The following is a 17,711-nucleotide window of genomic DNA, read 5'->3' as shown; positions in this document are numbered from 1 at the left end:
AGATCCTGGTAATTACTATGTATGCAAATATAATTAATACTGCCCTGTACACATTTTGTATTAACTTAGCCCAACATAGCGACCCTCATATTATGCATGGCATCGTATGCTGATTAGACGGTATGCTGATGAGACAGCGCTGCGAGGCAACCAAAAGAAGCTCTTAGCCTATTAATTGACCATTTACACCGTGCAAACGTTTCAGGCAGTGTTTGACTTTTTGTATAGTTTGTCTACTACGCTTTAGCCTGTGGTAAATAAAATCCAATTTGTTGATTTTTATTTGACTTTGGCGTTTTTTTCTCAGCGTGTGGATCTAGGGGCTTGTGATTTGTGACCTATTGGAGATTTACGCACCGGTTACTTCTGTTTTAGCGCAGTAAGAAAATATAGGCTGCCAGTAGATTGATAATAAAAAGGTAAATTGATAATTTACCTTTGATTAGTAAACGCCTAAAAAACGATTCAAATGTGCACATATCTGGTATTTTTGAATTCGGGACACTCGGAGCAATTCAAGACTAATGTATTTTTACCTGTGGAACTAAAGCTGTCAATATTCCGCCATCTTGTATGACAAGTTACATGACAAGCTACGTCACTTAAACCTGCTTCACCATTGGTTGACACCCTCATGACTAATCGGTCTCAGTCAGTCTTGGTCGGCAACCGCCGACCACAGACAGACTGATCACATCAGAACGAAACTGCGTCTGAAAAAGATTCAACTCTGAAGACATCCCAACTGAAATCTGCATAATCTTGGTTTTAAGTGCACGCACACTGCTACGATTCATCCAGACTCTGTACGGCCAGTTGAGATGAGATAAGTCGGGATGGCTTGAGTCGGGCTGTGTGCGGCGGGCTTTACACTCATGTTTGTTTGGTATATGTTCCGGTGTGTTGTTTAAACCTTTTATTTTTGGCCCTTGGGCCTTTTTCTTTTATTTGTGTGTGTGTTAATAAATGTCTGCATGTGACAGAAATAGAATGAGTTCTGGTTGTAAATCTCCCTCTCGACCTGTGAGGGCACTAAGTAGCGAAAGGGAAAGGCTTTGGACAGGTTGGCCTGACAGTTCATTCCCTGGGTCGGGAAGTCAGTCAGCCTGGAAAAAGGCAAGACTCCGGTGCAGGAACGTATTGACCTGGAAGGTAAACAAGGTAGCAGCTGCAGGCAATAGAGTCAGCTGCAATCGTTTACCAAGGGGTCATACATAATCACATAAAAGGGGCCGGAGAATTGTAAATCTTTTCCTTCACTTTTGGTTTCGAAATAGACCCGGAAGGACCCGTGCACTGTGTATTAAGAGTATCGTGAGTGTTTGTTTTGTTTGTCTTGTCTATAATTGTTACTTGTGTGTTCATAGATGGCTAACACGTTCCGGATCTGTCACTAAGAGCCAGCACTGAACCCGGAACAGCACTGCACTATTTGTCACTCTTTAAACTGTATCACCCTCAACAAGCACTACAGCACGCACACAGGACTGGTGACCGTGGTTGTATATTGTAGAAAGATACTGTGTTTATTGTTTAGGGCTGCAATCCCTGTTACTGTTCTCCGTGTTTTACGCATCGCTGTGTATAACCAGAGTTTATTATTTGGTCACCAGACCTGGATTATAACAAAAATAAAACATCTATTTTTCATACCGGATTACAAATCTCTGTCTGTTTAATCCTGCACTGCATCACCTCTGCACCTGTACATAATCAGCAACCACTTTGCCACACTGCACTAGAGCTTAAACTGCAGCTTTCTGTCTCTGGGTCTCTTTCCTGCCGGTAACCAGCCTGGGCCGTGACGCTACCCTGTCACAGTACCCATTATTTTGTCCATGGCTGATAGCTATTATTGCACCTCTGGAATTTGCTGTGATGTTTAATTCTTTACTGTTGTTTTTTGTGCAGCTTCCCTGTTTGTCAAAAGGTTGTATTTCTTAGATGTGAATCAAATAATTTATATAATACAGGGCCATAGCCAGCCATTAAAAATCAGAGGCACTTGCACCCCATGGTGTTACTGTAGTCTGGAATGATAGTAAAGAGCACAGAAGCTATAGATATTAGCAGGACTTTTAATGTATATATATATATATATATTGTGAGATGGCAGGGAGGGGGTTAAACCTCTCTGCTGGAAAAACATGTGCGGAAGGCACACTTTTGTTTTGTTTAATTGTTTAATTGTTTTTGTTTAATTGATTTATTGATTGATCATTACCTGCACCTGGCTACTATTGAAAATTGGAGCCAGGTGCAGGGTTTAAAAGGAAAGCAGTCAGTCTGCTCAAGGCGGCTGCTGAAGAGGGCAGAAGCCCGACTGTGCTGGTGTGGGTACAGCTGTAATTAAAAGAAAGGTAGTGTGAAGCCTTTTTTGTGTGTTTTGTTTTGTTTGTTTTTTTGTACAGGTAAACAGCTTAGCTGTCCTGTTTTAGTTTAGGTTCCTGTTCTGTTTAGTTAGTGCTCAAAGAGAGCTAGGTGTTTGTTTTGTTTATTTTTGTTTCTGTGTTTATTAAAAAATTGCGCAACCGCGCTTTAAAAATCCATTTGTGTGTGTTGGGTTGGTGTTTTTAAAGGGGCAACGAACGGTGGTGAGTGTGATTCTTTCACATATGGTGGCAGCGAGTGTGGGCGCCCCTGGAGACCCAAAAATGGATATTAAGAGATTTAATTGAGATGTTTAATAAGAACACTGCTGCTCAGGAGGAGCAGATAAGGAAGATGGAGAGGCAGAGACAGGAGCTGGGTGTGGCCCCGTTGATAATACAAGAGCGGGAGCCAACGGAACTGGAGCTGCTGCTACAAAAGTGGGAGCTGCCGTCCCGAGAGCCAGAGGGGGTGGAGCTGCCGTCCCGAGAGCCAGAGGGGGTGGAGCTGCCGTCCCAAGAGCCAGAGGGGGTGGAGCTGCCGTTACCAGAGCCCAGAGGGGAGGAGCCGCCTCTCCCAGAACCATCATCCATGCAATTGAGTCCGGTGTTTGCCGAGGGAGGTCCCCAGTCCCGTCATCGTGGACACCTGGCCGGAATGCCCAGACCTCCCTGCGCTGGACCTTGCTCCCAGGTCGCAGCACTGCCAGGCACAGTCGCTTACCTGGTCCCTTACTCCACTCCCCCTGGAATCCCAGACGTCGCTGCGCAAGAGGCAGACGTCGCTACGCAAGGGGCAGAGGTCACTAGCGTTCCCCCTGCTGATTGCTCCGCTCCCCTTGCATCGTGCTGCGCTCCGCCTGGAATTCCAGAGGTCGCTGCGCAGGTCCACAGGCGCACGCCTCTGCCTGTCAGTCCTGGCTCCCGGTCACCGGTCTGCGCTATGGTCGCCCTGGACAAGCCGTCTGGGTCCCTCCTCGCCGGTCCTGGGTCCCTCCCTGGAAACACCGGAGGGACCAACCCACCCTCAAGCCCGCCCGTGGAAGAGGGCGAAAATTGACATTTGTGGACTTGAGGGTGGGTGGTCTTTTAAGGGTGGAGGGAGGTGGCCGTTGTATGGCCGGTGTCTTGAAAAGACATGGGGGGGGATGTGTGAGATGGCAGGGAGGGGGTTAAACCTCTCTGCTGGAAAAACATGTGCGGAAGGCACACTTTTGTTTTGTTTAATTGTTTAATTGTTTTTGTTTAATTGATTTATTGATTGATCATTACCTGCACCTGGCTACTATTGAAAATTGGAGCCAGGTGCAGGGTTTAAAAGGAAAGCAGTCAGTCTGCTCAAGGCGGCTGCTGAAGAGGGCAGAAGCCCGACTGTGCTGGTGTGGGTACAGCTGTAATTAAAAGAAAGGTAGTGTGAAGCCTTTTTTGTGTGTTTTGTTTTGTTTGTTTTGTACAGGTAAACAGCTTAGCTGTCCTGTTTTAGTTTAGGTTCCTGTTCTGTTTAGTTAGTGCTCAAAGAGAGCTAGGTGTTTGTTTTGTTTATTTTTGTTTCTGTGTTTATTAAAAAATTGCGCAACCGCGCTTTAAAAATCCATTTGTGTGTGTTGGGTTGGTGTTTTTAAAGGGGCAACGAACGGTGGTGAGTGTGATTCTTTCACAATATATATATATATATATATATATATATATATATATATATATAAACGAGGAATGGAATTCTTTTTGTTTTGCGGCAAAGCAACATGTAACAGGGCCTAAATAAATAATTGGTATGATTTTAACCGAGGCCTGTGCCTTGGGTGCCTCATATGTGGCTACAGCTTTAAGGCTCAACAGAGAAACAGAGAGTATATTTGTGTTTTTATATCTATCTACTTGCCACCAAAAAAATAGTTTGTTGGGGGGGTGGGCTCTGTGCTGTTGTCACACAAAATATGAAAGTTGGTGCTCAATAGGGAAGAAGTAATGCAGGCTTTTAGAGTTCTATACTTCCTTCTTCCACCAGAAATTAGGGACTGGGCCTCTTTAGCTGCAAGCAAACACTTCAGTAAAGAGCTACTAAATATCGTGGACGACAAAGGCAAAAGTTACAGAAAATGTCCCTCGTTAAAAGGATGTACCAAAAAAAGAAAAGATGACTATTCTGACTTGCATATTTTCTGGCATCAAAGTGAGCAATGCAAAATGCTTTTGTTTTTAAAAAGGGAATTAGAGGCATTATAATTGTAAATCCGACTTTTTAACACAAAGGGATAAAAGCCTTGGAACTGCTACACCGGCACTGCCATCTGGAATCCCAGAATCCCAATCACAATTAAATCTCAAGCAGGTCGTCATGCAAGGCAGAGGGGTACGGGGATGGAGAGACACCTCCAGGATTAATCTCTGAATCCCTAAGAATTTCATTTGCAGATTATCTCTGGATCACACATCTAAATAATGAATTGTTAAATAAAGCAAATATGAATCTGTATTGAAAAAAAAAATGAAGGAGAGAGAGAAGCTTGCCGGTGAGACCGACTATTTTTCTCTGTCACTCAGAGATAAGATATTTGCATTCCTAAAGAATTCCACCAATTTCCCTATGAGGGTTGCTCTTATCATTTTTGATCTGACAGATGTAAAATAAAAAGGGAGAGTTAGCTTATAGAGAAGGCTAATCTTCTGAAATGTTAAATATTATTTGGTGATTGGTGGGTGGGGGGTTTTCATTTTAATAGTGAAAGAGAAGTGCCTGCTTTGTTCTTATTAAAAGAGGGTGTCTGTAAATCAGCTTGCATTGCAGAATCAATTTGCGAGCTCATTACATAAATCCATATTAAACAATCCAGTCTGTATTAAACACGTATAACAGGATGAGTTGAATGGATTTGATCTGCATCAGGCACAATGCCAAGGATGTCGTCGTCGTGGCCCCCCCCCCCCCCCCCCCGACACCTCCCCTGTGTTGTTGATCTGTCTAGTAATGGCTTAACAGTTATTAAATAATAAAAGGGCTGCCTGGTTATCCAGGAGTGGGAAGAAAAAAATCAAACACAGAATAATGTAGGACTGTTTTCATCCCTATTAAGTGTCCGTGTTGAAACTTTTTTCTTTACACAAACTAGCTATCTTCCTCAATGGGAATGTCTCACCTGGGTTTTAGACAATTATTTTCTGGGGGTAGAGGCAATGCCCAAATGCCACAAACTTACACCAGGTACCATTGGCTGGTTTTATATAGGATGCATAAGCCACTACTTAAGCTTTGTTAATGGTTCAAAATTACAACCATTTAATATACTGTAATGTAAGAGAGTCCAAGAATGGAGACTAACAAGGTTGCCCTGCAATTCCAACTGGCTTTTTCCAAACCCTTTTCTTCCACATGGTATAGGATTATACTACAATATTATCCAGAGCACCATTTCAATTATTTCCCAGGTTATTGTATTGTATAATTTAGCTATTGAAAAAAAAACATAATCATTTTAAAACACTCACACCAACGGTTTTAGACACTTTATGGGGGGAATCCCCAAAACATACTGTTATTGTGTAAATAAATAATACTGTATTTTATACAATCCCAATAGAAATAAATGTAAACAATTAATTAAATACACAATTCTATGTTTGTGAGGGGGGATCTCCATTCAGTAAGACTATGCGTTTGACAAAGAGATTTTCCTGATCAGATTAATGTAAGTAAATGTATTAAATAGTGTGACAAAAGTAAGAACATTGCAAGTATGTTAATGTACATGTATTTTGAAGTGTATCCACAAAAACAATAAAATGTGTCTGTTTTATTGTTTCATGTTAAACAAGTTCTTAAAGGGCTGTGGTTTGTAAATGTAGTCATAATTTAATTGAATTTGCTACAAATATATCATGTTAATGGTCTTACTCCAAATTAATAAAGAAGTCATCAAAGGGAATATTTATTTCTGCCTGTCTGTAGAAAACATTAGCAAGGGTTGTAAAACCAAATTAACATTTATGTTAAAGTAATTGTAGCTAATAATTCCATAAATCTTAGCCCTTTTGCCTTTCCATTACATGCATCTCAAATGTGCAGTTTTAAAAGAAACATGTTATCGGAAACGTGTATTTTCATTTGAAGACATGATATCTGGTACTAATTTAGGTTAAACGGAATTCAGTTTCTATGCCTTATTCTGGGATTTTCCCCAGCAAGGAAAGCTTAATATGTTGACAACAGCATTAAGACACATTCATAATCTGAAGCAGCATTGCTCTCACTTTAACAAATCAGATTTGCCCAAAGTAATACACAGCCTGCAGCATAATTATTTAAAGCAACTGCATTTGGTTGCTTGGCTGTCAACATTTTTTATTTTCACGTGTTTACTCCTATCATTTATTTACATGAGCACTTACATTACTAAGGAATTATGATCTGCATATTAGGCAAAGATGTTTACATAAAAGCAGAGTGAGAAACTCCTGTCATTTATGAAGTAGATACACTGATGTGACAGATGAGTGGGATGACATATCTTTAAAGTGGTATGTGTCTTGACACTGCGTTATGCTTCAGGATTTAAAACATCTGTTTTAAAAAGACAAATGAGACAAGAGAAGTAAAACATTTGTAATGAGGGACTCAGCTGTTTTTAGTTAGTGCTGGCAGCAATGGTGTTGTCTAGTTTACACAAACAATCTATATTAAGTCCTCCTTGTGCTGTAGAGGACTCTGTTCTTCATGTAAAGCATAGGCAGTGCTAATTGGCATTCACCAATTAGTATATCTGTGTGCTGTTCAGCAACCGCCACATAAATCATAGGTTTTAATGATTTTTGAGTGTTTAATTGAGAGGCAATTTTATTCATGGGATTACAGAGCGGTCAATGTGTCCTGTGCTTTAGAGGCAAGGCACATCTTGGTACTAAATGTATGCAGCATTTTGTAGCTAAATAGTTTTCTATTGGTTCTAATAGAATTGGTGTAAATACAATTTAAATGTACAGATCTGAGTTTTTGGCACACTGGTTTACATGGTGGTCTCAGATGTCAACAGGTTTAATGTAGTCTTGCTAGAAGTTGCTACTGTATTCATGGAAGCTTTTTGAGTTTTCAGTCAACCTAAAAAAGGAAGCAATAGTACCCACAAAATCAACCTGCAGTATTTCCTTCATCCATAATCTATCAATACTGCCATGCCACCATTTCCAGGCTGCCATAGGCTTTCAATGGAATCTTTTTTATATGGATGATTTGGAAGATTTATATGAAATATTTCTTGTAGTCTAAAGATGCAACACTTTCTGTTGCATCAGAGTTATACAACAGAACTGGTTCAGTAAGCGTTGGTAAGTGGGTTTTGAGAAAATGTTTTCACTTTTATTAATTTAAAAAGTATAAACCTACTTGCCGTTTGTAATTTTAACGTATACAGTACATGTTCTGTTTTACTCAGTAATGTTATGTTATTAACGTAAATATGCATAACGTGTTTTTGTTTTAATTATCAAAGATAAATAGTTAATGGGCAAGGTACAATAAGAAATGCACAAGTTAATTTAATATTTTTTGTATGTTAAAGTTGTATACAATATTGACCAAGTGTTTGATGGCCTTAACATGAAAATATAATTTAAGAATGATGTTTAAAAAAACAGTCTTGTCTTTAAGGGATTGCTTTAAAAGGAAATACATTAGAGCCCCCTCTGCTGGCAAGAGTATTTGCCAGCAGCTGCTTGATCTGTTCCTCGGCTGAGCTGTGAAAGTTAAAAAAAAAAACAAAATGAGGATAGAGGTTTCCAATAATCTGGAGTCACGCTGTTTGTGATTCCAGTGAGACATTTATGTTTCTCTTTTGTTTTCCCTGTGAGACAGAGATGTAAAATAAATGGACCAGTGTGGGGTGATTGCTGTTCCTAAGCATCAGCATTTTCTTTCTTAGCATGTGTTTCACTAATATAACAAACACATCCGCCATCCAAGGGTGCAAGTACAATAACTTAATACATCTACCTTCCCGCTGTAGAGCTGAGAATCGACAGAACCCAAAACTACTAAATTAACTCCACCAGCCAGCAAGAGTCGTCTGAGAAGTCACTAAAGTCAATAAAGATCTTCTGGTGAAGGAACAACTGTCTTGAAAATGATCGATGCACAAAGAAGACCGAACTTGAAATTTGAGGTCAGCACTGAACAGGGTATATGGGAGCCAGAGGGACTTCTAAGTCACATTGTTCAGTTAAAAAATCGCCTTTTAAAAACACTAAAGCTTGAAAACAGGTGAGGTGCTAATTGAAGTTAAAGGTAGTCGGAACTATTTAATTAATCTGTGTGCTATTTCAAAAGAGGGATTCAAATGTGTGTTTTTTCTATACAAATGATTTTTGCTATTTAAAATGCTACTGGAATTAAATGTATATTATTTACTGTGCAGTGCTTGTGACATAAACCATTCAGAGGGGATGCTAAAGAAATTAATGATACAGGAGCAAATTCATTTAACTATTATGCACCCAATTATTTTTCTGAGGATATTATACAATGGGTACAAACTTTACATTTAAACTATATATTGCTTGCTTTTCATGTCTTATTTAAAAGTAAGTACAGCAGCTTTTTGACAATACAGTACTAGTGCTTTATAGTATTTTCTGCTACATAGATAACTATTACATACAGTGTTGCATACTTTGCATAAGGTTGTATTTCATTGCTGAACCACAAAACACCATCCTATTGCATGCCATAAAAGGGGATTCCACTTAAAGGAATACTTAACATGTGGAAATAATTGATTTAAGCTTTAATTTCCTATAGTGAAATTGTATTATGATGAAAAACGCCATGTACTGTAACAATGGCTTAGTAACGCAGATTGCATATTTGGTATTAGTAAGAATATGGCAATGTTATCAAATTCACATCTGCTATATTGGAAATGCAGCAAGCAAAAGCATAGTTGTATAGCACTGAAGCTTATTATTGGTAATTGGGTCTTTTACATATAATATAACAGGTGTTACTTTTGTAAAATATAAGTGGTAAACTTCCAAAGTGTTGGTCTTCAGTATCTATACCAGGAACTTTTTAGAGACACACTTTACGGAACTTGCCTGTCAAGCTTGTATTCCCTATGATGTGCTTTATTAAAAAAAGCCACACTCTCAGAAGAATACATTTCTTTGTACTTACTGAAAGACAGAGATGGATATAGTTGCAAAATTCCACTGCCTTTTCAAACATGCTTGCATCCTTTTCAATTTCACCTTGGTAATTAATTGTACTTGTTTTAGATAATCAAGCTATACATATGTGGAGACTTCTTGCCTTTTATCAAAGAAAAGGTCATAATTACTTTTAATGAAGCACTAGAGCTTGAACTCCATTATCCTTTATTATGCTTGCACCAGCAGCAAATGGCTACTGTGAAAGGTCATTGTCTAGACCTGTGAGAATGAGATTGCTGTGGTTACCAGGGGCAACCCCCAGCCTGTCAGCGCAGGGTGTAGGCTGAACAGCTGTTCAGCGTAGTACACATGCTGAGCCTGGAATAGATGGTGGCCATTCAGTGGCAACATTTCAAACTGCGAGGGCTATGCTCCTCTGTTTGCGGTCAGTCCTACCACTTAAATTGCTCAGAACAAGTTTTGCTGCCATCTGTGCATGCTGCCCTTTGTGAGATCCTTGGGGATGAGGTTTGCATTGTTTGAAAAGTAATTAAAAATCAGGGCAAAAGTAATCCATCATCTCCAAAGGAGAATGAAGACAGTTACAGTGATACCCTCCAGCTCATCCTGATTGGTTCCCAAGCCACTTCTTTTGACCTCAGAAAACAGTTCTCAATCCCATGGCAAGCATGACTAAAGCATAGACTGGTGAGCACAATTAATACTGTATTTACTCACTAGGGTTCTTTTAGAGATAAGAGCAACTTTAACGGAGGTCCAGGATACAAACTCTGATCCTAATCAAATCGATCGATTATGATGGTGAAGCTCAACCTGGGAATTTGTATGTGTTAAATTTATGTCAAGATTTATCGGATTATGTTATAGCAATGAACACAACATATGTCTTCATGTCACAAAATAGAGTGTTTTAAATTTACATCAAGGACTGTTGAGTTATATTATGGTAATATGTGGGCTATGTCTTACAATAAACATAAATTAGTTTTTATACTATTTATGCATACCAATTTCTTCACCTAAATCTAGTGTGCCCAACAACCCCTTTAATGCAGCCCACAGCGTCTCTCCAATTGAACCATATGTGGCCCGCAATGAACTGAGCAGCTGCCAAGCACTTGATTTCCAGCAGCCTTTACAGCAGAGGTGCCCAAAAGGTTTGTTGCTATTAAGCAGCAGGCAGGCAGGCAGGCAGGCAGGCAGGAGAGGAACTTGCATAATAATATAGGAATATATTTTTGCACATACTACGCATGAACACTAATGACAGACTGAGACAGCAGTTTCTACATGCTTGCCAGTTTGTGAGATAGTGAACTCTGCTACACAAGCAAGGCAGCAGCGGGAAGAAAACTAAAAGTACAAGAAGAGCTTCGAACATTTCAGACAGAGAGGGCAAACCTCTCTGTCTTCTGTGCAAACAGTCAATTTGAGTCATGAAAGACTGTAATGTTAAACGCCACTACGAAACAAAACATGCAGCATATAATCAATATGTGGGTGAGCAGAGGAAAAGGTGGGTGGAGAGTCTTTGCAAGGAACTAAACAATTTTTTCAAAAATAATGACATAATTTACTCATTTAAAGTTTAAGATACAACTGATTATTGTTGAGGCGATGGGTATAGCATTGTTTATTTGTGATAACTCAACCCTAGCCAGAGACAACCTACTTGACTGGAAATGTAGACAACCCATCGCCTCAATAGTAATCAATTGTAGCTTAAAGGAGCATAAAAAACACAGTTTTCACATACCATGTGTGCAGATGGTAATGATATTCTTCACAATGTATTGAATAGCTTGTTATAGTCACTGATAGCAAGTTAAGCAGTCCTTTAATTTAGATTTCATGCAAGACCTACTTGGGATCAAGTGCAAGAGCCAATTTACAGAAAGGAATCAAATAATGTTATTGTTATAAAACAAGCAAGGAACTACATATCTGATCTAGTTGGTTCTAGGGGTCTATCGGATATGTACAAATATTGTCAGCAACCCTGTGAATCTAGCCCCGAGCTCCCAACATGCTTTCATTTTATGGTCAATTTAACATTGAGGTCTTGTTTCTGTAAAGAATCAATGAACAATTAGCACATGTGGTGTCAGTGCCCAGTGTCCTCAAGACGTACAGACGGCCACAAGCATACTTAACTTCCAAATTATTGCCAAGACTTTCAAAAGCTTTACCAAGATCACTTTTACAGTAATATGAATAAGGTCTTTATCAAACTGAAAAGATAACCCAGACTTTACTGTTCATCTAGACTGTTAACAGATCTTAAGCCCTGACATGTGAACTGGTACTTTAGCACACACACCTATATTAATCATCCTACCATCCACCCAACCCACGAAGTAGCCTAAAAGATGACCTCTAATTTAGCAAAAGAGAACATTCTTCCCAAAGCCGTTACAACTACAGAGTCTTCACCAATAGGAGAGTTCTATGCTACATATTTTGAACATTGAGAGGTGTTATTTGAGGATAAAAGAAAAGTGAATGTGATCTGCATTTTAAAAAATGTTCCTACTGTGTGGCTGTATAGTATATAGCCATCTCTTGTTATCTAATTGGAAATTAGATGTATTGTACTGTAAAGTTTAGTAGAAAATCACTTACCGGGTTCCTGGATGATAAGCTGGGCAATGGCTTGCACATTCCCTGCATCGTTCTCTGCAACACACTGATAGAATCCCTCATCCGATTTTACTAGACCCAGGATGTGAAGGCTGCTGCCACCCTAAGAGTCATTGAAAAAAATACTACGGTTTAAAACATCTTACTTAAAAGGGCCCCTTTTATTTATTTATTTATTTATTTTTTTACGATTTGTAATTATATAGCTTTTATCAGGCAACTATTTTTTTTTTTTTTAGAATGACCTGAGTACTTTGTCTTCTTACTTTTTGAACAAAGAGTCCTCTATGCTAAAAAAAAAAGATTTAATAATACACCAAATAAATGTAATAATAAATTGGGCTGCACTGAAAGATGTTTTCAATTTTAATGACTTGTCAGAATGAATCTCTGATTCACGCCTCACACAGTCTAACCTTTAGATGAGAATATTATTCAGGTAATGGTTGTTCAAACCTTCTAAAAACAAATCTTACAAAACAAATGTTTTAATGATTAAACTGATGACCTACACTGGAAGGCAGAGGTACCTGTGCCTCTTTCAGCCCATTCCAAACCAGGACCTGGTCCCAACACAGACTACTACCTGCTAGATCAGGGGTTCCCAATCACGGTCCTGGAGGGTCATTCCAATCCATGGTTAACAGATACAATGAAACAATTAAATACTTTAGGGATGGGGGGTTTAATTCAAGCATTTAGAACAGGGTTGAAAAAAAAAAAAAACAGGACTAAAACGGCCAACTTTGCCAATCACTGTGCTAGATAAGTGACCATGGCCACAGATCAGTTATGTGCAAGTAATGTCCCTGCAAAGTATAGTATTGCTTTTATAAACTGAACACATGTTTTTGTGTTCGAGAACCTTTTTAAAATGTGTTTTATATTTAGGACTGAATCGCTTTCAATCTGAGTTGCCATTCAAAGCAAGTTTCCAGAAGTTTTAGAGGGCATCTACCCTTAGATAATGACCGCTCTACTTGGAACTTGATTGGCTGAGATGGTCCCAGAGTTTTATAATTACCTAATTAAAAACCTTTATTTGGTTTAATTAAACATTTGAAGACTTGGTTAGAACAATACTCTGGACAGCTTATTTAAATAATTAAGGGCCTGGTTAGAACAAGGTCCTGCGCTCTAATGGGTTGAAAGATCATTACTGCAATAATTTTAGTTTTTAAAGTTTGTTTTCCTACCACATTGGGGACTTGTTTGATAACAGACCTGTTTGGATTAATAGATCCCTAGCTTCACAAACCAGTCTTTAATGTCTGAGTCATATTTCTGAAACGTTGATATACTTACCACAATCTGAAAGTAGTCACTTGGGATAACCACTTCTCCATTCTTAACCCACCGAACGGTAGGTGCAGGCTTTCCTGTGACAGCACATTCCAACTCAATATCCATACTTTCATAGGCGTAGAGGTTAGAGGGGTAATTCAGAAACCTCGGAGGTACTGCCAGAAAGAGAGAGAGAGAGAGAGAGAGAGAGAGAGAGAGAGAGAGAGAGAGAGAGAGAGAAATATATATTTAGAAAGGACAACAAGCAAAAGAAAATTGGAAAGCAGTTCAAGCAGACCTTTCTAAACAGACTATTTAGGGATCAGTCATGGATGAAAAATCCATATGGAGAAAATGCAAACCACTCTCTCTGTATACAATGCTAATAGTTTCGAACTGGCGTGTGTCTCTGTGGACCCTGATATGGAAATACCCTTTTCATTGTCATTTAATAGTCAGTGTTTGGAAACTATTTTTCCAGCTATGTATTTGTATTATCCTGCCTGCTGAGGAAGAATTGGAAGCAACAGTGTTTCCTTTGATACCCATAATGCACTGCTTCAGAGCCTCCATATACTCTATCTAAGGAGCCGTGGAACAGAAAATCCAACTTGTTGAAAAATCAATAGTACAATTTTTTTTTTAATGTTTCTTTAATTTGGACTAAGCTTAGCATAAAAATAGGAAGCTTCACCCAGTCCTCAGATGAAGTGATACAAATAAATAAATGAATGCATTAAAAAAATAATAACTTCTGGAAAATCAGAACACATGTATGTAGAGCATGCCAAGTGTTGCCTGACTTCACAAATGAAAAAATGATTATATGAATAATTTAGATTTAAACTGGTCTCTATGTTTGGATTTTATTTGTGTATGTGATGGCACCTGAACCACAGCTACTGGTATGATCATTAATAGTAACAGGCGACAATTTTCTTCCTTTTTCTGAAACATTTCCAAGTAAGGGCTAATCAAGAAATGTGATCAACCCTTTGACCTTTACAGACTTTTTGTCCATTTCTGACAATATTGTTAAAGTCATCTTAAATGAAATTGTGTTTTCAAGATTGACCCACATGCATATACAGTGCGCTCCATTTATAAGAATTACTGATAAGAATCAACCGCATACAGCAATCAAAACCACTGGGACCAAATCATTCCTATACTAACCAATGTAAAATATTCTGCTTGTAAGAATCAAGCAATCCACTTATAAAAATAATTTGTGGGCAAACTGACTGCATGTAATACTATACTGTATCAAGTGCAATGACGTGTACAGCCAATAAAGCTGTTTTTGAATTTGTTCACATCTCGCGTGATTAGGCACGTACACAGCGTGTATCCAGTATAATCCCTGGTCCGCAGCGACTCCCAGTAGAAAAAAAGCAAGTCGTGCAGTTTAAGTGTGAGTCGACGTGGCAGGAAAAAGAAAGACGCTTTCTGCGGATGAAAAATACCATCTGCTGGAGTCCTACGACAGTATTCCGAAGACCAGTCAAAGAGATGCAGCTCAGATATTGGGCTTTCCACAACCTACACTGTCAAAGATTCTCAGACAGGGAGAGCATCATACAAAACGAAGGAGACAGAAAAAGAATGCAGTTAGGGAAGGCACCTATGGTTGAGGCGGCACTTGTGAAGTGGATCAGAAATGCCAGAGAGAGAAATGCCCCCCTGAGTGGACCGTTGGTGATGCAGAAAGCAGAAGAACTGGTGGTATCCCTGGGGCTTATCAACTTCAAGGCCAGCACTGGCTGGTTTCAGCGCTTTAAAAAACAAGAGGGGATTGATTTTAAGAAAATGCATGGAGAAGCCGCAGACATTGGCTCACGTGAAGAATGGTTAGAAAATGAGTGGATCGAAATGAGACGTGAAGTAGACATTTGGAATGTAGATGAAGGTGGAATTTACTTTCAAGCCCTGCCTGATGGCACTCTCACCTTTAAAAAAGGAGGAAAGAAGTCAAAAGAAAAAATCACCATGTTGTTTATCTGCTCCATGACTGGTAAGAAAAATAACCTTTTTGTCATCGGGAAAAGTCAAAACCCACTGTGTTTTAAAAATGCGAGACATCTTCCACTCCGCTACACTGCCAATGCATCTGCCTGGATGATGGGTTACCTATTTGGTGAGTGGCTGAAGGACTGGGATCAAAAGTTGGGCCTAGAAAGAAGAAAGATTTAGCTTCTTGTGGACAACTCCACAGCCCACGTGAGGAAAGATGTGGCACTGAGGAACAGTCGACTTGAATTCCTCCCAAAGAACACAACTTCTATCCTTCAGTCATGTGATCAGGGAATTATACAAACTGCCAATACGTACATTTGCAAGCAAATGGCTCACACAGTGTTGCACCACATTGAGAACAACAAAGCTACTGCTGTGGAAATTGCCAGGAAGGTCTTTTAAATGCCATTCTAATGCTTGCAAACACCAGGTCTGACGACAGTGGTTCAACAATCCGGAATTGCTGGAAAAAAAGAGGTCTGGTCATAGCACACATGGAGGAAGCAATTGTAGTTGAGACACCAAGAGAACTCGATGCCCACAAAATTCGAAGACTGTACAGACATCGATGACAATGCTTTTATGACACAACTCATCTCTGATGAGGACACAGTGATTGAGGTCAGGGACCAGTTTGAAGTGAACCCCGACAACGATGCAGAGGTTGACTCTGATGATGACGAGGCAATCGTCCCATCTTGAGGAATGGCCTACTGTACAGGAGCTTCAATGATTTTAACCTCCTCCATTTCCTTGAAAAGGAGGTTAAAAAGGTTGTGGATCATGCAATGATCCAGGGAACATTGGTCAAGTTTGTAATCAAACAGGGACTGCACCACCGCAGGGCAGCAGTGTGGAGTAGTGGTTAGGGCTCTGGACTCTTGACCGGAGGGTTGTGGGTTCAATCCCCAGTGGGGGACACTGCTGTTATACCCTTGAGCAAGGTACCTTACCTAGATTGCTCCAGTAAAAACCCAACTGTATAAATGAGTAATTGTATGTAAAAATAATGTGATATCTGTATAATGTGAAATAATGTATAATGTGATATCTTGTAACAATTGTAAGTCGCCCTGGATAAGGGCGTCTGCTAAGAAATAAATAATAATTGTGTCGGTATTTTTTTTTTTGTTCTCTGTAAGTGAAAAATGGTTTTAATAAAGTGAAGACGCATTCATTGAATACATACTGAGTACAGCACTGTTACTGTGTGCTGTGCATGTAGAGGGAGTGGGATTGTGTAGTGGTGTGGTGAGGAGCGGGGGGGAGGATTGCAGAGCTTTGCATCTCTGCTTAGTGAAAAACTGTGAGATTTGCATTGCAACTGAAAAAAAAGCAAGCCACAAAAGTAGTCCTAACAATAAAATACTGTACAGGGCTCTATGTTTTGATTTTTAACTACTGGCCCCTTGGGCCACTGAGCTACTGTTTTTACTTGCCCGGATGCAATTTTATCTGGCCCAATATATTTATATATTATTTCATGATGGTTTTTATTTTCAGTACGTTTCTAACTGTGTATAGTAACCAGAGAGAGCCCACATCTCAAAATAAAGTGGCTAAACGAAGCCTTTCAATATATACTAAAGCCATTTAACATGCACACATTTGTGTGCTTGTCAGAAAATGAAAATACTGTATTCAAGATTTGAAAATGTATGTGTACAAATGATACTCATGTTTTCACAAGCAAACATGTAACTGAGCTGATACCTTATGGTCACAGCAACACTAAAACTGAATTATAATAATCCTAATTAGGGATGGGTCAGTGTAGTCGATTACACGATTAAACGAAAATAAAAAAAATATTTGTAGTGACCATTAAAAGTACAACCAGGTGTCCTTATTTTGAATTATTTACAGGTTATTGAATAAACAAAGTAACTTGACTTAGATTCATCTGATGTCAGTACTTGATGGCTAGTTGTAATTAGTAATGTAAAACTATTGTAATGTTGGAATGTATTTTCTATTGTTTTGGCCAGGTTACAATATTTACACTATTAAGATTATTTTATAAATATTATTTCTTAGAATTAAACAGATGTAGAATATTTAGATTGCTATAAGTTTTATTTTATTCTGAATACACTACAGCAAAAAAATATATATATTATTTGGTGGTTTGCAGAATATTATGCTACTGTTGCTTTAATTGGAAGAGCTATGAGCTGTGATGTTGCTGCTCATTGAGTTCTGTATTTTTATTCAGTAAACACTTGTGCCTAAGGAAATAGGGTATTG

At 39.0% G+C, this 17,711-nt stretch overlaps 1 protein-coding gene across 3 annotated transcripts in view; it reads right to left on the bottom strand.

The window, feature by feature from the left end:
• Positions 1–17,711, bottom strand: part of LOC117408791 (netrin receptor DCC-like) — a 278,589-nt gene that overhangs the window by 90,741 nt on the left and 170,137 nt on the right. For all 3 annotated transcript variants that reach the window (XM_058995095.1, XM_058995102.1, XM_058995112.1), the window contains exons 6-7: positions 13,470–13,624; positions 12,147–12,267 (exon numbers count right to left, since the gene is read on the bottom strand). In XM_058995095.1, the coding sequence (XP_058851078.1) occupies positions 12,147–12,267; positions 13,470–13,624 (276 nt within the window). The remainder of the gene's footprint in view (positions 1–12,146; positions 12,268–13,469; positions 13,625–17,711) is intronic.

Source organism: Acipenser ruthenus, chromosome 2, assembly GCF_902713425.1.
Source record: "Acipenser ruthenus chromosome 2, fAciRut3.2 maternal haplotype, whole genome shotgun sequence".
Classification (NCBI taxonomy): domain Eukaryota; kingdom Metazoa; phylum Chordata; class Actinopteri; order Acipenseriformes; family Acipenseridae; genus Acipenser; species Acipenser ruthenus.
The sequence above is the reverse complement of the archived record's forward strand: the minus strand, read 5'-3'. Positions and strand labels throughout refer to the sequence as shown.